Here is a 25,377-nt window from a genome sequence, read left to right on the forward strand (position 1 = left end):
TGTGCAATATTATTGATGTAAAAATACTCTGAATTTCGAATAATCGCTTACAAAATTACGATGTTTACTTAAGGCCTTAAATAAAGTATTTTTGCGTACTTTATGTGTCTTGTAAAGTATAACGTACGCACAGTCGAAATAGAGTACAATACTTTATAATAAAGTACGGGTGGCAACCCTAGCCCTATAGTCCGAATCTTCATTCCACTATGGATTCCGGCCGTGAAAGCATTAGTTCTTATAAATTAGAATTGTCTAAGAACATTAATATTTTAAAATATCTAAACCTTAGAAGCCTAATAATGCTGTCTTGCTTAAATTTGTGTTTAGGGAACTCCACATCAGATGCTTTGTCCTTTAACTTCACGTGATATACCTAATACTTAATTTATATTGTTAATTTTCGGGCATCTTTATTACGTACTCTTGAAGATGCTTTAAAAGAAGGCAAAATGTATATCGACTTTCAATAAATAAGCGAAACTCCCTTAGGTGTGTTTTGTTCTTTTCGACAAGTACTTATAAACAGTTTCGGCTAATTATTCCTTTAATTTTAAATATCCTCATTTTAAAAATATATTTGATATTTATTGCTTAACAATTTTGACTTTAGACTGTTTCCTTCGCATTCTTGGTCATATTTGTACAAATATATGTATGAATATACATTTGTATCTACAAGCACATGTATTTTCATTTCCGTACATTGTGATATGCGTTTTAATTAAACTGTTCGGATAGAATTGGCAGCATTTTAGGGTTATCGAAATAGAAAACAATGTATTGAACTGATTGCAACAAACCGAGTTTGGAGACGGCATTTAATTAAACAGGAAATTGCAATTGTCCTCTTTATCGCTCTTGTTTGAACGAGGTGAGCCACGCTTAGAAAAAAAAGGGTAAAAATGATAACGTTTTAATGAACTCCAGAAAATTGTTTCATTGCTTCCTTTTTCTGTCAGTAACGGTTGCGGAAACCTTTAGCTCAAATTGTAATAGTTTAAATTCCATATTAAATTGTTTTAAATGTTTTCCCAAATTAAAATCTGTAATGAACAAATTAATGTAAAAGCAACGTTAACACACCTAATGGAATTGCTTTTTTCAATACTATCAATAACTATGTACTTACGCTTTTTTGGTTAAAAAATAGCTAGTTATTTCGTTTTTTCCCGACAGAGGATTTAATTGTATTCTTTTGCACCCAACTTCACATTTAAGCCGTATAATTTTTATATGCTTTGAGAGCTCATATAGCAAGACTTGTGTGTGAAAAATTCCAATTAATTCTACGCAGTAGTTTTTGGTTGGTGCCCTTTTAAATATGGAGAGCGATAAGCAGCATTTTCGACATATCTTACCTGTTTTACTACAGAAAGGGTAAAAATGCTGTTCAAGCCAGAAAGAAATTGACTGATGTGTATGGAGAAGGTGTGTTGATAGTACGCCAGTGCCAGAACTGGTAAGTATTTGTTTATTATACGAAAACTGTCTTTCATTTTCACAAAAAAAAAACGAAATGACTTTCCGAACAACTCGATAATTAAATTTTGTTTACTGGAAATCAAGGAGGCAGTAAAACAAAAAAATTAATTTACATACATATAAAATTTAATAAATATTTTTTCTTCAAGTTTTTCTTCTTTATCTATAGGTAATCCATACGGTAATCTGATAGATATTTTGCTCCCTAAATATCAATTTCTAAAGAGGCTGGTATCTCAAAAGAGTATTGTCCTTCTGACTTTTCAATTAATTCCTTTTCCTTTTATAATTTTGTAATACACGTGCAGGCTTAAGGTCAAAGTTAATAAATTTTCGGCTTACAGTTACCTTTCATTCAATTATGCCGTCGTTTTTGGTTCACTTCATTTGACCTTTGCGTCTGTAAGGACCCTTTGAAGTGACTTAAGTGAAACCCAGAACTAACAAGGGGTACTGCCCTTTTTAACCTTTAAAAAGGAAAGAGATCGATATGGTCTCATTTGATGTGAGATATCGTTAGAAATCAATTAGTTATCAACCTCTATAAAGTCAAACAGAACAATTTAATACACGTGGCTTCTTATCACATTGATATATAAGTACAAGATGTCTGAAAACCATTAGTTTGACACTATTTTCTTTAACGATTGATTGTCATTTCGGTATGGAGTCTTCTACTGTATAAAATCATTCATTTGAAAAGATCTTTTGCGATAGTTTAGTATGAGAGATCGTCAATCTCTTCTCCTCTTAATGCCTGATTCTGTTTACAATGTGTCTATAACTAGCCTTTTAAGCCTACCAAGGTGTCCTACCAACCTATCTCGCCTATTTCTTATTCACTTCCATAGCGCCCTCTGTTCTCTTACTCTTTATAATACCTCCTCATTTCTAACCTTCTCTATCCACGATATCTTCATCATTCGCCGGTAACACCACATTTCGAAATCAAATTGTGCATCTATTCAAACATCGTAATCATCATAAGGTCGTCAGTCCTAAGACTGGTTAGACACGTACCTCCACTCTTTCCTTTCCTGAGCTAATCTTCGCAATTCCCTAAAATTAGAACATTCCACATCCTCAACTATTTCTGAACAGTAATCTAATCTAGGTCTAACTCTACTCCTCCTAACTCCTGTTTCTGCCTCTAATATGTCTCTGACTAGGCTTTTATGCCTGAGAAGGTGTCCTACTAACCTATCTCGCCTATTTCTTACTGACTTCCATGGAGTCCTCTGTTCTCCTATTCTTTCTAATGCCTCTTCATTTCTAACCTTCTCTATCCACGGTATTCTCATCATTTGCCTGCAATACCACATTTTAAACGCTTCTAACCTTTTCTTTCTCGCCGCGCCCACCGTCCATGCTTCGCACCCGTACAACATACACCTTTAACAACCTTTTTCGAATTTCTAAATAAACCGTTCGCGACCATAGAAGTGACTTTTTTTGTATTCCTTCCATACTGAATTTCCTGACTTTCTAACTAAGAACCAAACAAATATTTTCTCTACTGAAAACTTACTTTTCATTCAACTCGCATTTTGTTAAAAATTGAATACGTAAATGATGATGTTAAAGGACGTTATACATATACAAGTGCTTTCATCCGACAGGTTTTGCTAGAAAATTACCGCATGGGTATATTTATTGAAATATCCGTAGATANTTGTTTTCGACTCGGATTACTATTCATGATTGAAAAAAACTTTTGGCAGGTACTGTATGAAAAAATCGAGAGTATAATGAGCTTTTTTCTCCATACCTACGATTTTGCCAGTGCGCATCCAAGACATTGGAAGGGGCACATCGCTAGAGAAAGTAAATGAAGTATACTTCGTGACTGATTTCTTCTGAATTTGTTTGTAAGTATAACAAAGGTTGTTTGGCTTCGACGTGCTAAAACGGGCTGCAAGGATTTAAATAAAAACTCGATGAAAATAAACCTTGATTTTAACATCAACAACTGTTATCTCATAAATTTTCCTAAGCTTTTTCAAAGTTGGCGCTATACTTTCTGGAGCTTTTTGGGTTTCCTTTATTGATCCACTCTTTTAACAAATTTCCATTTACTTCGACTACTTTCATGTTTTTCTTTTTTTAATGTGTCTATTATTTATGCAAAGATTTTTCTAAAATTTTACACATTTATAAAGTGTTGAAGTCATTATCGTTTGAGGGACAACTAAAGCCTCACAAGTGCTTTCCAGTTACTCTTCCACCCGTTATGTAGCTTTACATGTTCCCGAGATTTACCGTAATTGTATCTAAACGTTTCAACCCGGTTTACCGACGTTTTTATGTCAAAACTTTAATTACTTTTCTAAATTTGTATATTTGGTCACACAAATACATTTGAAATTTCAAAAATGTAGTTTAGGTATTAGACAGCCACATTAATTTCTGCTTCCTGACGTTGTCGAGTTACTAAATTACTGTCTGTAATATCATAGTAATATTTTCTTTTGTGTAACCCCCCTCCCCCTTACTCTAGGTGCGACCTTTAGCCTTTAATCGAGACTGAACCCGCTTCCACTTCGACGGAAAGTGCGTGCGTTTAATGGAGTGTGCTTTTCAGGCATTGGGAAATGAAATAAGAAAAATTCGCCTCCAGATATGCCGATGTTGAAAAACCTAGTGGGACTTGTCGTATCTATATAGGTACATACATATGTATGGATGAAACCTTTTTGAAGCTAAACTTCTTTACGCACGGTAGGGTAAGTTCGTTTCATGCGAGTTGCTATGTAACGAAATCATGCAACGTATTTCCCCCGCTGTCTGTCCCTATGTATGCTTAAATCTTTGAAACTACGCAACGGATTTTAATGCGTTTTTTTTAATAGATAGAGTGATTCAAGAGGAAGGTTTATATGTATAATACATGCATAATATAGTAGGGAAACACTGATAATTTTAGAGGTTTCTAATGTGATGTCGTAAATAAACACATTTTTTGCGCTTACATTGCAAACGCTGGCTGAACCCTACGAGATAGATCAAAATAATATACTACAGTATTGTACACCTTAAAAAGGTCTACAAAAAAGTCCGGGATGGTATATGTCTATCTCTTAGGGATAACCCACAATAACCATTTTTTATCCTTTACTTTTTACGAGAAATAATGGCTTATTTACGAAGCGATTTTAAGCAATACAGCATTAATCCTTATCCAATTAAGTACTTTTAAATACATTGTGCATTTAATATAGATCAATATGGCCCTTTACAGCATGTAATTTAAATGAATATTTTCGAAGATATTACAGACTTAAAATGCAGGGACATAGCGGTTGCGGCGGTACCGGCCGGTTTGTATTGTCTAATGACAAAAAAGCTGTGATTGTTGTATATAAAGACATTCTATAGTATATTTACTATCAGCATTGCACCCGTGCGAAGCATAGTGTACAAATAATACCATTAAACCAATTCCTTAACCCCTATCCCGGTATGTTTGTGTGTTTGAAGACGTTTCACTTCAGTAGCGTGTTGTATAATTAAACGTATATTTTTTATATTCCTCTTAGCGCGAAATATAGTATATTCCAGGAAACCAAGGATATGGCATTTTATAAAGCTTTTTTTTTATTTTGACATTAAGGAATTATCCTAGTACCTAAGTATATTAATTTTCCATAATTTCTCTCCTGGCGGAAAATACGTCTCAGAAGTCAATAAGCCCTTTTAGGAAATAAGAATTTTTTAAAAGGCTTTCATTATTGTAAGCGCAAGTCTTTTCGTAGGCCTTCCCGGTAAAATTGGTATCATTTAGCCCTGTCGTCGCAGATGAAAGGATATGCATTACGACGACTTTTTAAAAAAGCACTCGCCTTCTAGGTGATCGAACGCACAGCCCACTTTCCAACCACTTAACTCGAACTCGATATAAAACGGCTCATCTAATCAAAACTCCATTCAAAGTTTCGTCGTTGCAATGCATTCGAATAAGGTCGCTCATGAAAATTTGTTATCTCTTAAAGCCTTTCGAATTTTCATGTTAATGAAAAACAAAATAAGAAGAGAATTCCATTGCAACATTGTATACCTATCATAGAATGTTCCAATTTGAAAGTTTTTAATGGAAAACTTAGTTGAAACTCTACACTCGCAGGGACGTTGGAATATTAACGTAGCTAATAAAACGAATGAAACTTGAATGAAAAAAAAAATTGAGAATTATCGAACGTCCTGTGGGACAAGAATACATAATAGAGTAAGTGCTATTGTAATCGTTTGCTATTTACTAACACCTACCAGAGAATTTTCTATCCAAATTAACCCCATACGTTTACCTATCAATTATTATTTGTTTTACTTATTTTTGTCGTTAATTGTAAAGTGAGTAATTAAAATCCTTAATAAATTTAAGTCATGTCAATAATATATTACTGTATTCAAGAAAAAATGGATATCGTGGACAGAGACTTTGTCACTGTAGAAGTTAGTAAAATATAGGCGAGATAGGTTGGTAGGACACCGCCTCAGACATGAAGGGGTAGTTGTCGAGATGTTTTAGAAGCAGAAACAGGAGTTATAGAGAGGTAGACCTAGATTAGATTATTGTAGAGAAATAGTTAAGGATGTGGGATGTTCTAGTTTCAGGGAAATGCGAAAACTAGCTCAGGATATGAAAGAGTAAAGAGTGGAGGTGCGTGTCCAACCTGTGTTAGGACTGACGACCTTATAATGATGTAGAATATAAAGGACTCAAATTCTTGATTGTCTGTCGTTAATTTATCAGATTTCGATTTCCCCCCTAATGAATTTTGTTTGTTCTGTTACTATTAGAGCGAATTGGTCACTAACACTGATAAAACATGTGGTTCCAAGGCCGCAGAAATCTAATTATAATCGGTCGGTCAAGCTGCACTAATCAACCCTAATGTCAATGCGGTCGTAATATTAGATTAATTACCGAAACGTTCCGCACCCCTGTCCGAAGGCCACCTTTGTTCAGAAGAAAACTTTCCGATGATTCAGAAAGAGTCTACTACCTACTCAATATAAGGGTTGGCATCGAGCCAGTTTGTTAATGTGAAACCTGCAATGGCGCACTACATTCTATCGAGGATAAAAGTTTGCTTCCGTTACGGCGGATGAAAAATTATATCATTAAATTTTTTATCACAGCCTGTACAATCACTTGCTGGTACGCAACATTGTATCTAACGATTTTTGACGCCTCAAGACTAGTAGCAGCGTGTACTGTAGGTGTGCTATACAGGGTGTAACAGAAATAAGTCCTGGACTTACAGCAAGTGATAGAGCACTGTAAAATATGAAAATTAAGTAAATGTTTATATGTCCGAAAGTTCATCATTTTTGAGAAAAAGTTGAATATACAGGTAAATTCAACTCCGACCCTGCTAAAGAAATACGGTCCGCAACGCTGCACTCAATCAACTGATGATGACCAGCATCAGTGTAGTATTTGTTTTGTATCCTTATCATTTGCAGCGAGTAGGAGCCTTGCTTGAAACTAACTTTCAGCCGAAATCTGTCGCTAGTTTCAAAAAAAGTGCATATACACTGTACTTGTTTAATTTATTTAGTTTAAACATTATGTGTACATACTAAATTGTTTGTCACGTTTGATAAAAAAAATCGGCAATGTTTACATTCTCCATCCATGTAGCTGTAGACTTTTCATCGCATTACGCTATTCGGTAGATATCTATGTTGCCAATTCACGCACAGGACCGGCTTCGGATAGTAAATTAGACTGATTTTCTTAAAAATTTCTTTTGTCCTTAACTATGCTACTGCACTCACCGTACTATTGTTTATTGCATCTAGTTTGCACCCTCCGAAGCTCGCAACTTTTATTAATATGAGAAAAGTGCAACTTTGCAGAATTAACGAATGAATTACGAGGGCGCACCGTTAATGTGACCTACAGAAAACCTTACTCTTGGTTACTAAATAAAAATTTTGTGTTGTACAGCCCCTTGTTCATGTTTACAAACTAACTTGCCCTTAACCTTCTTTGAAGCCATTAATTGAATTGGAAAGGCAAAATATTGCCCAAGTGTTCAACTTTTTCTTGCTTTTACTATTGTTTTCTATCTGCTACAAATTAAATTTTGTTTCTTAGACAGCAAAGAAAACAGTCCCAGTTTGTAGTAAATTGTTTTCGACGCGCTGCCGTTAAGTAAAAGGGTCGCCCCGTAATAAAACCTCGTAAAAACGAAATCCAGGAGTTTTAGTTTGGAGGAATTTAAACGAATGAGCCTGGAGAAATAGAAGAGAGTGGATTTTAGGATACGAAGTACACAGTGCATGCTACACATGTAATAAAACCCCGACGGATATATGGCAACCATCTTGTTTACCTGTGTGGGATGCAGCCCTCTTTTCTCTGCTCGAAGCAAAGGATGGTTCAAAACAGTCGTTTCGAAATATTTACTAAATAACAAAAAAAGTAGAGGAATAGTTGGAACAATGTATATAAGCAAAAATTAAACTCTTGACTGAGCAGGATGCCGAAGTAAATTTTAATATTATGAGTTCTTTGAGTATAACAAGCAATCTGTTCTTTGAAAATGACTGAACAAGGTCGAAAGACAAAAATGGATTATTTGAACAAAAAATGATTAGAACTATGTGGATTACAAGCAGAACCATCATAAATGTTATTAAATCGTGTACATAACAATAATCCTATGCAAAATTTTATAACATTTAGTTAGGAGATAAAAAGAAGAAAAATTAGAAGAAGTGACCGATTTTAGGTATCTAGGAAGTCAGATAAGTCAGGATGGAAGGAACAGTGGTGATATAAAGCAGAGGATAGCGCAGGATCGAGTTGCCTTCAATAAAAAGAAGACACTTCTATGCTCGCGAACAGTTAATATAGAATAGATTGTTAAAGGTTTATGTTTGGAGCACGGCGCTGTACGGATGCGAAACGGAAAAGAAAAGGTTAGAAGCGTTCGAAATGTGGTGTTACAGGCGAATGATGAGGATACCGTGGATAGAGAAAGTTAGAAATGAAGAGGTATTAGAAAGAGTAGGAGAACNCACATTTTAAACGCTTCTAACCTTTTCTTTCTCGCCGCGCCCACCGTCCATGCTTCGCACCCGTACAACATACACCTTTAACAACCTTTTTCGAATTTCTAAATAAACCGTTCGCGACCATAGAAGTGACTTTTTTTGTATTCCTTCCATACTGAATTTCCTGACTTTCTAACTAAGAACCAAACAAATATTTTCTCTACTGAAAACTTACTTTTCATTCAACTCGCATTTTGTTAAAAATTGAATACGTAAATGATGATGTTAAAGGACGTTATACATATACAAGTGCTTTCATCCGACAGGTTTTGCTAGAAAATTACCGCATGGGTATATTTATTGAAATATCCGTAGATACCTATGAATTAGATAGATAAATACATACGTACATTGGTGAATAGAGTCGACAGAATCTCGCGTTTCAACGATTATTTAGGACAGCCGGCCATTTTAATGGCGTATCGATTTCATATGTTTGTAGTTAATCAGCTCGAATAAACCCTTAAACAAATCGCGTGGCAAACGCTTGTTCGCTACGTTAAATAAATTCCTGAAGGTAATCTTGCTAAAACACGGATAGATAAAACGTCTCCATTAACCGTTACCTATTTATTAATACGCGGAAAGGAATCCGAGGGGGTGAAAGTCAGTTAAACAGATTGGAAAACTAATTATTATCTTCCTTACCTCCGACATTAGTCGCATTGCAGGGAGATTATCAAATTTGCGAATACTTTGTAATGTTTAATGAAATTGTAGTAAAGAAGAAGCCTATTTCAAAAATATTTACTTAAAAAGACGAAGCAAAAAATTTGTAATTTTAAGATTTAAAGACAAATGAAACAGATTTTGATAAAATGAAGTTCGTTTTACATGAAACTGATAGATATAATTTTCTAGGAGATCACGAACATCAACATATTAATTTTTAAATATTTAACATCATATATTAACCTCCCTGTACTGCTAAGAAGGACGAAATACTGAAAAATTTGGTATTTAGGCTTTAAGGTTTATGTTAAGACAATAATTGAGAAGAAATATGAATTTGTCGAACAAGGAAATAACAAATATAATAATACAAGACACACAATCCTTCGTCTATATCTATCACCAAAAAGGATAAAAACCTAGAAAACTATCTGAAACTTACAAATTTAAAGGCAACTAAAGAGAAATTAAAAAAAAAACTTCTAAAACAAGGACCTGATAAAAATAATCTTTTGTGAAAAACATACAACATTTGGTTGGAATAATGTCTTTTCAATATCGTTAAAAAGAGTATGAACTTTAAAGCTGAAGTTGAGAATCCTATGTATAAAAATCGTTTCTGAGAAACCATCATCTTAATAATGAAATACTTTAGAGGTAGATACCACAGCGAATAGTAAAGTAACAAAATTGTCCTTTATAAAATGTAATAGTGCTAGAGCGCCACTATCCCACAGTAAGTACTTTGGCAAAACCTAGTTAGACATTTTATGCGTCAGAAACTTAGCAAAGTGATTCAATTTACTCAAAGATTGCACCCTAAGCAGTTTAGCTGACTCTCAAAAGAAATCTCTTCTACAAGTCACTTACCTCTCTTCAATTCTATTATATAAGAGGACATGTTATCATTAAAGGAAATATGAGCAAGGATGCAGCAGAAAATAATACTAGTAGTAGTTATAGAGATGGGGCTGCAATGTAGGAAATAAATATTAGGAAGAGAGTCAGACAGGGATGCACACTATCATCGCTACTTTTTAATCTATACATCGAAGACGCGATCAACGTCATTAAAGACAGTACAACTGTAGGGATAGATATAGAGGGACAAAAGATTAGTATGCTTAGATTTGCAGATGATATAGCAGTATTAGCATCTAGCAAGGAGGAGTTAGGGATAGCTTTAAATAAAATGGATGCGGTATTGACAAAACAGTACTGTATGAAAATAAATAAAAGTAAAAGAAAAATACTGGTATGCACGGGAAAGAAAAGTAAGATAAAGATAGGAGACGAAAAATTAGAAGAAGTGGCTGATTTAAAGTATCTAGGAAGTCTGATAAGTGAGGATGGAAGGAGTAGTAGGGATATAAAGCAGAGGATAACGCAGGGTCGAGTCGCCTTCAATAAAAGGATGTCACTTCTATGCTCGCGAACGGTTAATTTACAAATTCGAAAAAGATTGTTAAAGGTGTATGTTTGCAGCGCGGCGTTGTACGGGTGCGAAACATAGGCAGTGGGCGCGGCGGGAAAGAAAAGGTTAGAAGCCTTCGAAATGTGGTGTTATAGGCGAATGATGAGGATAACGTGGGTAAAAAAGGTCAGAAATGGAGAGGTATTAGAAAGAGTAAGAGAACAGAGGACTCTACGGAAGTCAATAAGAAATAGGCGAGATAGGTTAGCAGAACACCTTCTCAGGCATGAAGGTCTAGTCAGAGACATATTAGAGACAGAAACGGTAGTTAGGAGGGGTAGAGGTAGACCTAGATTAGATTACTGTTCGCAAATAGTTAAGGATGTGGGTTGTTCTAGTTTTAGGGAAATGCGAAGATTAGCTGCAGATAGGAAAATGTGGAGGTGCGTGTCCAACCGGTCTTAGGACTGACAACCTTATCATGATGATATGTAAAATATGTTACTTTGATTACTAAATATATTGTAAAAGCCTTTTTCTTTTTCGATGAGTTATATTACAGAAGAAACCGTCTTAACAAAATTGTTTCTTTTGAAAATTTTATGGGTTAGTCCTTGTTTACTCATGTTTGTGAATTTCTATTGAATTTTTTATATCTGCTCCGCCCCTATAGATTACAATGTGTGATATCAGCATGATATCGTCTTCAAATTGTTTGGAAACATCATTAATCTTTCAAACTACACATATATGAAAGCATTTAATCCGGTATAACGTACAATGTTTATTCAAAAATAAGAGTAATGAAAAGTTCGTTTTTGAAGGAGGTAAAAAGCGGATAGAAAGGCAGCCTTGCACATACGTACATAAGTGAATTAATTTAGTTTAAAACCGCATCGCATTTACAACCTTTGTCTGTTCCACGTTTAATTTATGTCTGAATACTTAATGCGCACACAGCCGGGAACCTTTATTATCCTGTATCTACAGGGTGACCCAAAAAGTACGCAATATTGCAGTCAAACTGTAAGTTTAAACGAAAGAACTTTTCAAACAAAACCTGCTCCCTATTTTAATGCAAGATCGTTTGTATTATCTAAATTCCATTTACCATAAAGGGTGTTCAAAAATAGGAAATAGAAGATTTCGTTTAAATGGCAAAACTATGGACGTATGCAAAAAACATCGCGGTGATATTCAGATGTTTTTTTTCGAGTCAAATCAATTGAACGGAATCACAACATATTTGAATATCGTTTTGCGTTTAAACGAAATCTTCTATTTCCTAATTTAGAACACTCTGCATAGTAAATGGATTTTAGATAATACAGACCATCATGCATTAAAATTGGGAGCAAGTTTTGTTTGAAAAGTTTTTTTGTTTGAATTTACAACTTCCTTGCAATGAGCATATTGCGTACTTTTTGGTTCACCCTGTATACAGGTACGGCAAAATATTCACCGAGCATAGAAATTGTACATTTCTTGACCCGAGCGAAAATGCATAATCTGTTGGTGAACGTATGGAATATGTTTTTCAACTATTGTATACCTCCGACACCAAACAGTATTTTTATACGTGTATGTACAGGATAATTTTATCAAAATGGAAACAAAAATAAGTGTAACATCAACTATAAAGCTAAATTAACTGAATTTCATGTACAAACAAAAACTGGCAGAGATTACTCCTGTCGATAGCTAATCTAACTCTAACACTGGCTATTATTTAACAAAACTGAGTTTTTATACTAGTTTTCGTTTACAAAAGTTATACGTAATTATCAAAGTCTTGTCTTTGTTTCTGAAAGTTTCCCTAAATATCAAAATTAAGTATTACAATTTTGTATCGAAAGCAAACATTCCCTTGATGATTTCTCAAAATGAAAACAAACAATTTGCATTTATTTATCTCTAAATGTTTAATATTCTCAGACTATTAATTCTAGTATTAATGTACAGGGTGATAGAATAAAAGAGATGGTATCTAACACAACCACGTCTATACCTGAAAATATAAACTGCTTCTCTGTAAACCATCCTAGACTACTCGCACCTTTAAGGGTTTTTACGTTCTTTTCAAAACATTTTAAGAGAATTTCATATTTACATTAAATAGGTATTAAAACTGCTTTTATGATTGAGCTCTTTCGAGACGGTGAAACAGAGCTACCCCTAGAGTATACGGGGGAGGTTGTTTACTATGATACTGACAAAACTTTTAGAAACTACGTCAGCACATAAGTATATTAGTGTAAACTGCTTTCGACATGAATTGCGAATTACATTGCTAAAGACGTGTAGACGGTGTAAATAAAGTCAGTTTACATGAATTTGTCCTCTGCAAAGAGGATTTATGCCAGTTCAGCAACGACTGTGACGCTTAATTGAGAGATTAAAACAAAATATGATATCAAACGGTCTTAAACCTGCGAACTGTGTGGTGTCTTGTGTTTGTCAAGTAAATTTGTAGGGAGCACGGTTGTTTACAATCAGCGAATTTAAATTACAAATTTCATTAAAATGTTACTTTCAAAATATGATGTATTTGGAAGCGAAACTAAATTATTGTTACTAGAATTGAAAGATATTTATGCTGGAATAAAAGAAAAATTTATTAAAGATACATATTTACGAAGAGAGCAAGAGGAAATAATAAAATACCCAAAAGGCAAAATTATTGGAATTTAATAAACATCGGAAACCGTTTGGCGCTTTGAAAGTCTTCTGAATATGTACGAATTGTTTTTGTCAGAACAACTGACACACTCAAACATGTAAAACAAAAGAAAATGAAAACTCAGAAATTTACCTTGAGTTACTTGAAGCTACGGAATTGTTTGAACGAGATCTCCTGCTTTTCAAACTGTCTCCTCTATTGACAATTCCTTTCCCAGTAATTGAAAAGTGTCTGAGACGGTAGTATTCTTCTTCCACCCCTGTGTTTGGCATTGACGCTACCCTCGACCTTTGTTGTGGAAGACACAGGTAATTTGGACGACCGGATGATCTTCCTGGAGTTTTAACTGATTGAGAACGGCTGTGATGGGGACTCCCATACCTGTAAAAACGATAAATTAAATTAATAACTAAATTTCCCAAAGAAATTACGTAAACATTTTTCCCCAAATTTGTAGTGCCAATCTCATTTGGCCCACACATACATAAACATATAAAAGTATACTTCGTTTACTTTCTGTAGCGATGTGACCTTCAGTTTGACCGGCGCAAAGTAGAAAAGAACAGCACTAGGCCAGAAAAGGAAGAAGACAACTCTCGGCCAAACTCTTGACCGGTGAGGAGCGTATAATCCGTACAGTACTGCACGGAAAAATTGACCATTTTATCCACTACAATTGCATTGCTCAAATGTGCCGTTATTGGTACCAATTACTACTGAAAATATCAAGGAGATATTTATTTATATTTTAAGACATATTAAAGACTTTAACGCTTGTTTTCGACTCGGATTACTATTCATGATTGAAAAAAACTTTTGGCAGGTACTGTATGAAAAAATCGAGAGTATAATGAGCTTTTTTCTCCATACCTACGATTTTGCCAGTGCGCATCCAAGACATTGGAAGGGGCACATCGCTAGAGAAAGTAAATGAAGTATACTTCGTGACTGATTTCTTCTGAATTTGTTTGTAAGTATAACAAAGGTTGTTTGGCTTCGACGTGCTAAAACGGGCTGCAAGGATTTAAATAAAAACTCGATGAAAATAAACCTTGATTTTAACATCAACAACTGTTATCTTATAAATTTTCCTAAGCTATTTCAAAGTTGGCGCTATACTTTCTGGAGCTTTTTGGGTTTCCTTTATTGATCCACTCTTTTAACAAATTTCCATTTACTTCGACTACTTTCATGTTTTTCTTTTTTTAATGTGTCTATTATTTATGCAAACATTTTTCTAAAATTTTACACATTTATAAAGTGTTGAAGTCATTATCGTTTGAGGGACAACTAAAGCCTCACAAGTGCTTTCCAGTTACTCTTCCACCCGTTATGTAGCTTTACATGTTCCCGAGATTTACCGTAATTGTATCTAAACGTTTCAACCCGGTTTACCGACGTTTTTATGTCAAAACTTTAATTACTTTTCTAAATTTGTATATTTGGTCACACAAATACATTTGAAATTTCAAAAATGTAGTTTAGGTATTAGACAGCCACATTAATTTCTGCTTCCTGACGTTGTCGAGTTACTAAATTACTGTCTGTAATATCATAGTAATATTTTCTTTTGTGTAACCCCCCTCCCCCTTACTCTAGGTGCGACCTTTAGCCTTTAATCGAGACTGAACCCGCTTCCACTTCGACGGAAAGTGCGTGCGTTTAATGGAGTGTGCTTTTCAGGCATTGGGAAATGAAATAAGAAAAATTCGCCTCCAGATATGCCGATGTTGAAAAACCTAGTGGGACTTGTCGTATCTATATAGGTACATACATATGTATGGATGAAACCTTTTTGAAGCTAAACTTCTTTACGCACGGTAGGGTAAGTTCGTTTCATGCGAGTTGTTATGTAACGAAATCTTGCAACGTATTTCCCCCGCTGTCTGTCCCTATGTATGCTTAAATCTTTGAAACTACGCAACGGATTTTAATGCGTTTTTTTTAATAGATAGAGTGATTCAAGAGGAAGGTTTATATGTATAATATATGCATAATATAGTAGAGAAACACTGATAATTTTAGAGGTTTGCATTGTGATGTCGTAAATAAACATATTTTTTTGCGTTTACATTGCAAACGCTGGTTGAACCATACGAGATAGATCGAAATAATATACTACAGTATTGTACACCTTAAAAAGGTCTACAAAAAAGTCCCGGGTGGTATATGTCTATCTCTTAGGGATAACCGACAATAACCATATTTTATCCTTTACTTTTTACGAGAAATAATGGCTCATTTACGAAGCGATTTTAAGCAATACAGCATTAATCCTTATCCAATTGAGTACTTTTAAATACATCGTGCATTTAATATAGATCAATATGGCCCTTTACAGCATGTAATTTAAATGAATATTTTCGAAGATATTACAGACTAAAATGCAGGGACATAGCGGTTGCGGCAGTACCGGCCGGTTTGTAATGTCTAATGACAAAAAAGCTGTGATTATTGTATATAAAGACATTCTATAGTATATTTACTATCAGCATTGCACCCGTGCGAAGCATACTGTACAAATAATACCATTAAACCAATTCCTTAACCCCTATCCCGGTATGTTTGTGTGTTTGAAGACGTTTCACTTCAGTAGCGTGTTGTATAATTAAACGTATATTTTTTATATTCCTCTTAGCGCGAAATATAGTATATTCCAGGAAACCAAGGATATGGCATTTTATAAAGCTTTTTTTTTATTTTGACATTAAGGAATTATCCTAGTACCTAAGTATATTAATTTTCCATAATTTCTCTCCTGGCGGAAAATACGTCTCAGAAGTCAATAAGCCCTTTTAGGAAATAAGAATTTTTTAAAAGGCTTTCATTATTGTAAGCGCAAGTCTTTTCGTAGGCCTTCCCGGTAAAATTGGTATCATTTAGCCCTGTCGTCGCAGATGAAAGGATATGCATTACGACGACTTTTTAAAAAAGCACTCGCCTTCTAGGTGATCGAACGCACAGCCCACTTTCCAACCACTTAACTCGAACTCGATATAAAACGGCTCATCTAATCAAAACTCCATTCAAAGTTTCGTCGTTGCAATGCATTCGAATAAGGTCGCTCATGAAAATTTGTTATCTCTTAAAGCCTTTCGAATTTTCATGTTAATGAAAAACAAAATAAGAAGAGAATTCCATTGCAACATTGTATACCTATCATAGAATGTTCCAATTTGAAAGTTTTTAATGGAAAACTTAGTTGAAACTCTACACTCGCAGGGACGTTGGAATATTAACGTAGCTAATAAAACGAATGAAACTTGAATGAAAAAAAAAATTGAGAATTATCGAACGTCCTGTGGGACAAGAATACATAGTAGAGTAAGTGCTATTGTAATCGTTTGCTATTTACTAACACCTACCAGAGAATTTTCTATCCAAATTAACCCCATACGTTTACCTATCAATTATTATTTGTTTTACTTATTTTTGTCGTTAATTGTAAAGTGAGTAATTAAAATCCTTAATAAATTTAAGTCATGTCAATAATATATTACTGTATTCAAGAAAAAATGGATATCGTGGACAGAGACTTTGTCACTGTAGAAGTTAGTAAAATATAGGCGAGATAGGTTGGTAGGACACCGCCTCAGACATGAAGGGGTAGTTGTCGAGATGTTTTAGAAGCAGAAACAGGAGTTATAGAGAGGTAGACCTAGATTAGATTATTGTAGAGAAATAGTTAAGGATGTGGGATGTTCTAGTTTCAGGGAAATGCGAAAACTAGCTCAGGATATGAAAGAGTAAAGAGTGGAGGTGCGTGTCCAACCTGTGTTAGGACTGACGACCTTATAATGATGTAGAATATAAAGGACTCAAATTCTTGATTGTCTGTCGTTAATTTATCAGATTTCGATTTCCCCCCTAATGAATTTTGTTTGTTCTGTTACTATTAGAGCGAATTGGTCACTAACACTGATAAAACATGTGGTTCCAAGGCCGCAGAAATCTAATTATAATCGGTCGGTCAAGCTGCACTAATCAACCCTAATGTCAATGCGGTCGTAATATTAGATTAATTACCGAAACGTTCCGCACCCCTGTCCGAAGGCCACCTTTGTTCAGAAGAAAACTTTCCGATGATTCAGAAAGAGTCTACTACCTACTCAATATAAGGGTTGGCATCGAGCCAGTTTGTTAATGTGAAACCTGCAATGGCGCACTACATTCTATCGAGGATAAAAGTTTGCTTCCGTTACGGCGGATGAAAAATTATATCATTAAATTTTTTATCACAGCCTGTACAATCACTTGCTGGTACGCAACATTGTATCTAACGATTTTTGACGCCTCAAGACTAGTAGCAGCGTGTACTGTAGGTGTGCTATACAGGGTGTAACAGAAATAAGTCCTGGACTTACAGCAAGTGATAGAGCACTGTAAAATATGAAAATTAAGTAAATGTTTATATGTCCGAAAGTTCATCATTTTTGAGAAAAAGTTGAATATACAGGTAAATTCAACTCCGACCCTGCTAAAGAAATACGGTCCGCAACGCTGCACTCAATCAACTGATGATGACCAGCATCAGTGTAGTATTTGTTTTGTATCCTTATCATTTGCAGCGAGTAGGAGCCTTGCTTGAAACTAACTTTCAGCCGAAATCTGTCGCTAGTTTCAAAAAAAAGTGCATATACACTGTACTTGTTTAATTTATTTAGTTTAAACATTATGTGTACATACTAAATTGTTTGTCACGTTTGATAAAAAAAATCGGCAATGTTTACATTCTCCATCCATGTAGCTGTAGACTTTTCATCGCATTACGCTATTCGGTAGATATCTATGTTGCCAATTCACGCACAGGACCGGCTTCGGATAGTAAATTAGACTGATTTTCTTAAAAATTTCTTTTGTCCTTAACTATGCTACTGCACTCACCGTACTATTGTTTATTGCATCTAGTTTGCACCCTCCGAAGCTCGCAACTTTTATTAATATGAGAAAAGTGCAACTTTGCAGAATTAACGAATGAATTACGAGGGCGCACCGTTAATGTGACCTACAGAAAACCTTACTCTTGGTTACTAAATAAAAATTTTGTGTTGTACAGCCCCTTGTTCATGTTTACAAACTAACTTGCCCTTAACCTTCTTTGAAGCCATTAATTGAATTGGAAAGGCAAAATATTNAAATTCTATTTAAAACCATTCAATATAAATAGAAAAACAATTGGGTACCTAAAAATTTATTGAAAAAATGAAGAAAAACGTGCTGAGGTTAATGTGATTGTCAAAGCAAGTTGTAAAAATAATGAACAAGACATTATTTGGAATAATAATTGTCATGTAATTCATATTTTTTTTTCGTCGATAAACCTCATATTTCATCTTGATTAAAAACAATTTCATTTAATTACCACTAACAATAATTAAAGGTAAAAATAAAGAATTGACACTAGGATTTCCATTGGGTTCAGAAATGGAAGTTCCAATGGAACGGAAGGGAAATCCCATTGAGTTCGGGAATGGGATTTCCACTAGAATTCTACTGAAATTTCCATTCATCCCATTGGCAATTCCCCATTTATTACCATTAATTATGATCAGTGGTAATTAAGTGTCATTTTTTTAATGGAAATATAATGGACTCCTTCTCAGGCATGAAGGTCTAGTCAGAGACATATTAGAGGCAGAAACGGAAGTTAGGAGGGGTAGAGGTAGACCTAGATTAGATTTCTGTACGAAAATAGTTAAGGATGTGGGTTATTCTAGTTTTAGGGACATGCGAAGATTAGCTCAGTATAGGAAAGGGTGGAGGTGCGTGTCCAACAAGTCTTAGGACTGACGACCTTACGATGATTGATGATGAGTTAGAAGATTTCCAAATATTTAGATTTTGTGATTTATGTGATACATTATAGGTTGTATGATTTACTCTGTTTGCTTTTTCGAGCTGGTTGTTATATTTTATACCAGATACATCTGTAAATAAACATTATCCTTTAACACTCAAATTGCAGACGGATGCTCTGGTCTGGGTTATAGACTCAAAAACGACCTTCAGATTTGCGACTGATTCTAAATATATTTATTTGATACACAAATACATACGTATGAAAATACGTTACAGCTATAAACAAATTCGCACGTATAACTCTCGATGTTTATATTTAAGGATTTAGTGGACAAACTATTTTAAAAATCTGTTGTAAGTGATTTTCCCAAAAGTCATAAAATCGTCGTCAGAATCTATTTCATACACATCTTATAATTTATTGCAATAGGGAACTTTAGTGACTAGAATCGAAGAAGTGCCAGAAAAATCACTCTGTATTTTACACATTTATTGCAAAATATGATATTACCTTTCCGTATTTACCATTACACAAATTATGCAATAGACTTTCCAATTTAGTTAAATGCACAATTTATTTTTATCTTGTGTAACATAAACCCGACTTGTTTGCTCAATATACATATGTTATTTCAATTTAAAGTTTCTAATATAATTACCGACCAACTTCAAGCGCTATTCAGCCAGATAATTGGAAGTTAAGGAACATCGCCTATGGTAATGAAGTTCGAGAAGTTAGTGAACGTGTACTAATGTTGCAACAGACCTTTAGTTCCGCTTCCGCAATTACGGAGGTTCCGCATACATTCTCACATCCGCTTCTGCATCTGGTGCCGCATTTTAACATAATAAACTCTTTCTTCTCATCTCATTGACAATTAGTACATATATCGGAACAATAAAACAAGTCGTAAAACATTATTACTTTTAGAAAATACTACAAACGGCACAGTGAGCGCCATCTGTAGCACGATGCTACATTTTAGGATTACGTATTTTTCAACAAGGTCCAGTTGTGTGGATATCTACTTGCTGAAAACGAATCCTGGCATAGCCAACCTCAACGTGATAAGCACGTTAGCTTAATCGAATAAGATAATTCGAAGTGGTCTGTAATCTGTCGAAACTGCCAGACACGGATCGCGATTTCGATCTTTTTGGATCTCATCAGCGCGTCGCAGGCAGCCCGACAGAACACAGATCAACTTTTACCTGCTGTCTTAACAGTGCGTTTCAGAAAATACTACAAACGGCACAGTGAGCGCCATCTGTAGCACGATGCTACATTTTAGGATTACGTATTTTTTCAGATCCAAAAAGATCGAAATCGCGATCCGTGTCTGGCAGTTTCGACAGATTACAGACCACTTCGAATTATTTTATTATTACTTTTATCTGTTGAATAACTTGACCGTTTTCAAAACACAATTTAAATGGAATTGCTCGTTGCAAAGTTGCATGTTGCTTTCAGAGACCCCTATGTAATTTTGTGAACGTATTATCAACCGTTTATATTTATGAAGTACCTATTCGCAAAATTTTGTTAATAATAATATTGTCCTTGTGCAATTAACATTATTATAGTTTAGAGCCTAAATCTATTCCTAGTATTTCCTATGTTAATATTTTCCAAATTTTATTCTCTTATTAGTTTATTATTTTCATCTAAAAACATACAGGATTTTGAGCTCCTCCTCAGCCAGTTCTCATAATAATTTCATTTCGAAAATACTAATACAGTTATAGCGTTCATTTATTTTGTATAGTGTTTACTCAGGGGAGTAAATTTTAAGTTAGAAGTGTAATTTTGAAGCCAAAAAGAAGTTCCATTTGGGATTATTTTGTTGATGTCAAATGTAAACACGAAAAGGGCGCACAATCACTGCATTAAAGAGTTACCTAAAATCATTACACTTCCGCTTCCGCATCCGCTTCCGCAAAAATTTACTATTTACTTCTGTTTCCATTATGACACATTCGTTGCATCGCTAATTGTGTACCACTGTACTTACTGCCATCGCATTTGACGATTTATTGTTTTATTAGTATAACAACATTATATTCCTAAAACCTCAAGCAAATTGATAATGATCAATTAAGTCGAGACATTAATTTGTCGAGACTGAATAAATAATTTATTGAAACATTATCGATGCCTTACTGTCTACAGACCGTCGTTGGTTGCAGTTGGTTCCTAACCCGAATCAGAACAGTATCAGTTCAGCATTAACGTTATTCCTGTGCTTTTCTTAATAAAAATGCTACTTCGGGGATGCACCCACGAAAGCTTGTGCTTGTATATGTATGTGTATATATGAATAGCGTGAATCAGAGAGAAAATGCAACTTAAGAAAAGCTATGATAGCAGGCAAGATCCAAGATCTTATTGACAGAGGGGAAAGCTTTAACGTGTAGCAATTTTAGAAGACAAACATCTAAAGTTTCAACATGTTTGTGCGTGTGTCGCAGCATCTCATTCTAATATGCCACCATCAGATAGCAAAAAATATATACAACATTGTGTTTCGTGTCTCAGATTTTATTGGAGCACTGGTTTGTTTATAGAAGAAGGTTTTCTGTAAGGTCAAGTTTATGGTACGTTCATATACATGCCAGAACGTTTACTTTTCAACAAGTTAAAGTTTTATTTTTAGGCCTTTGGTAATTTTAAAAATATTATTCGAAATTTTCAATGTCAGTCTTGTTTAATAATATAGCACGTCAAGATGACCAACGTGTTTACACTACATAAAGAGATGTGCTCTATTCTTATAAATATTTATCGCTTTAAGTGTTATCTTCGCCTAAACAAGGCAACATTCTAATAACAATTTTTGTGTTTTAGAACGGTTTTATGTTTCTACATGTCAATTTAACATTCTTACTCCGAAATGGCGGTTCCTTCCGAGAAACACCTGCCTTTTTTATTGTTATTGAAAAAAAGAAATAAAATTTACGATTGTATCCAATTTATAGGTCGACTTTTACAGAAAGCTGTAAAAAATACTATATACAACCTATCTAGAGCTATTAAAACAGAGTTGTCGTCAGCATACACTCCAACAAGTCTTAGGACTGACGACCTTACGATGATTGATGATGAGTTAGAAGATTTCCAAATATTTAGATTTTGTGATTTATGTGATACATTATAGGTTGTATGATTTACTCTGTTTGCTTTTTCGAGCTGGTTGTTATATTTTATACCAGATACATCTGTAAATAAACATTATCCTTTAACACTCAAATTGCAGACGGATGCTCTGGTCTGGGTTATAGACTCAAAAACGACCTTCAGATTTGCGACTGATTCTAAATATATTTATTTGATACACAAATACATACGTATGAAAATACGTTACAGCTATAAACAAATTCGCACGTATAACTCTCGATGTTTATATTTAAGGATTTAGTGGACAAACTATTTTAAAAATCTGTTGTAAGTGATTTTCCCAAAAGTCATAAAATCGTCGTCAGAATCTATTTCATACACATCTTATAATTTATTGCAATAGGGAACTTTAGTGACTAGAATCGAAGAAGTGCCAGAAAAATCACTCTGTATTTTACACATTTATTGCAAAATATGATATTACCTTTCCGTATTTACCATTACACAAATTATGCAATAGACTTTCCAATTTAGTTAAATGCACAATTTATTTTTATCTTGTGTAACATAAACCCGACTTGTTTGCTCAATATACATATGTTATTTCAATTTAAAGTTTCTAATATAATTACCGACCAACTTCAAGCGCTATTCAGCCAGATAATTGGAAGTTAAGGAACATCGCCTATGGTAATGAAGTTCGAGAAGTTAGTGAACGTGTACTAATGTTGCAACAGACCTTTAGTTCCGCTTCCGCAATTACGGAGGTTCCGCATACATTCTCACATCCGCTTCTGCATCTGGTGCCGCATTTTAACATAATAAACTCTTTCTTCTCATCTCATTGACAATTAGTACATATATCGGAACAATAAAACAAGTCGTAAAACATTATTACTTTTAGAAAATACTACAAACGGCACAGTGAGCGCCATCTGTAGCACGATGCTACATTTTAGGATTACGTATTTTTCAACAAGGTCCAGTTGTGTGGATATCTACTTGCTGAAAACGAATCCTGGCATAGCCAACCTCAACGTGATAAGCACGTTAGCTTAATCGAATAAGATAATTCGAAGTGNATAAATTCGTTTTAATTTTGGGTCCTTTTTCCTGGTAAATACTACTTTGTACTAATGTTTCTGTATTTATTTTTAATAAATCTGCATATCCTCAAGGTCATTTGATTTAATGGTTTACAAAACGCCTGCCGCAAACGGTGTTTAACAATTTAATGTAAATTTAAATGCATGATATTATGTACAGATGGTTTCGGGTGCCAAGTCGTATAAACGTTGGAGATAAATTTACTTTATGAAACGTTAACATATTCGAATGCATACATGTACGTAATTAGGTGCTTGTAAATCCATTTAAATCTAAATTATGATATCAATTTCCGTGATCCGTTTCTTTCTCCTATCTCGCCATCTTTGCGGTGCAAATAAAATTACAGAACAACCCCAATAGGGTAAACTAGCTTGAACTAAATTAAACTTTCGGTAATAGAAACGCGATTACAACCAAAAAAGCAAATACTTAATGGTTGTTTAATACCTCGAGATAAAAATGTTCAGTCTCTCAGAGTGTCTGAAAGCGAGACTCGAGTCTCCGTCTCTCATCGAGTCTCTCTGGCGTCGCTGAGAGAGACTGACAACAAAAATCGAAACAGTATCAGTTCAGCATTAACGTTATTCCTGTGCTTTTCTTAATAAAAATGCTACTTCGGGGATGCACCCACGAAAGCTTGTGCTTGTATATGTATGTGTATATATGAATAGCGTGAATCAGAGAGAAAATGCAACTTAAGAAAAGCTATGATAGCAGGCAAGATCCAAGATCTTATTGACAGAGGGGAAAGCTTTAACGTGTAGCAATTTTAGAAGACAAACATCTAAAGTTTCAACATGTTTGTGCGTGTGTCGCAGCATCTCATTCTAATATGCCACCATCAGATAGCAAAAAATATATACAACATTGTGTTTCGTGTCTCAGATTTTATTGGAGCACTGGTTTGTTTATAGAAGAAGGTTTTCTGTAAGGTCAAGTTTATGGTACGTTCATATACATGCCAGAACGTTTACTTTTCAACAAGTTAAAGTTTTATTTTTAGGCCTTTGGTAATTTTAAAAATATTATTCGAAATTTTCAATGTCAGTCTTGTTTAATAATATAGCACGTCAAGATGACCAACGTGTTTACACTACATAAAGAGATGTGCTCTATTCTTATAAATATTTATCGCTTTAAGTGTTATCTTCGCCTAAACAAGGCAACATTCTAATAACAATTTTTGTGTTTTAGAACGGTTTTATGTTTCTACATGTCAATTTAACATTCTTACTCCGAAATGGCGGTTCCTTCCGAGAAACACCTGCCTTTTTTATTGTTATTGAAAAAAAGAAATAAAATTTACGATTGTATCCAATTTATAGGTCGACTTTTACAGAAAGCTGTAAAAAATACTATATACAACCTATCTAGAGCTATTAAAACAGAGTTGTCGTCAGCATACACCTAAACTTAATCAATAAACGCCTATAAATCGACTCTCAAAAAAGAAAATTTCTGTAATAACTAATCGTAAATATTTGAGAAATTCACGACGAAAGTTTTTTATGCTACTAGAAATAATTATTAGTTGCTATAAATCTGAATACCAATATTATTCGCAAATTTGTGGATTTACTTTTTACCTTTGACGTGACGTCGGCGGGCAGCTCAGGGTCATAAATCATACGCCGAACGACATACGTATATTCCTACATGAGCACGTACTTAATATGTACAATTCAAAAGAATTTGCAGTTTTTAGATTATAGGGGCACTTAAATTTAGTGTGAGATAAATAAACGATGATGAGTAATCCCGAGACAAAAAGGTTCAGTCTCTCAGAGTCTCTGAAAGCGAGACTCAAGTCTCCGTCTCATATCGAGTCTCTCTGGTGTCGCTAAGAGAGACTGCCGAGAGACTGTCAAAAAAACTGTTTAGCGTCTCTGAACGAGAGACTCGAGTCGCTCATAGAGAGATCCCCATTTCGTATCCAGTCTCTGAACGAGAGACTCGAATCTCTGAACGAGAGACTCGAATCTCTCAATAAGTGGTGTCTCGATAGACATGGTTAAAATTTTCTAAGTTCAACATATT

The 25,377-nt window shown here is 34.5% G+C and overlaps 1 protein-coding gene across 5 annotated transcripts in view; it reads right to left on the reverse strand.

Annotated features, from left to right (window-relative positions):
• Positions 1-25,377, reverse strand: part of LOC108734398 — a 132,030-nt gene that overhangs the window by 20,625 nt on the left and 86,028 nt on the right. For all 5 annotated transcript variants that reach the window (XR_003231386.1, XM_025975832.1, XM_025975831.1 and 2 more), the window contains one exon: positions 13,449-13,697. Coding sequence is in view for 4 of the 5 variants with exons in the window: in XM_025975832.1 (XP_025831617.1) it covers positions 13,449-13,697 (249 nt within the window). In the remaining variant the exon portion in view is untranslated. The remainder of the gene's footprint in view (positions 1-13,448; positions 13,698-25,377) is intronic.

Source organism: Agrilus planipennis, unplaced genomic scaffold (assembly GCF_000699045.2).
Source record: "Agrilus planipennis isolate EAB-ADULT unplaced genomic scaffold, Apla_2.0 scaffold54, whole genome shotgun sequence".
Taxonomy (NCBI): domain Eukaryota; kingdom Metazoa; phylum Arthropoda; class Insecta; order Coleoptera; family Buprestidae; genus Agrilus; species Agrilus planipennis.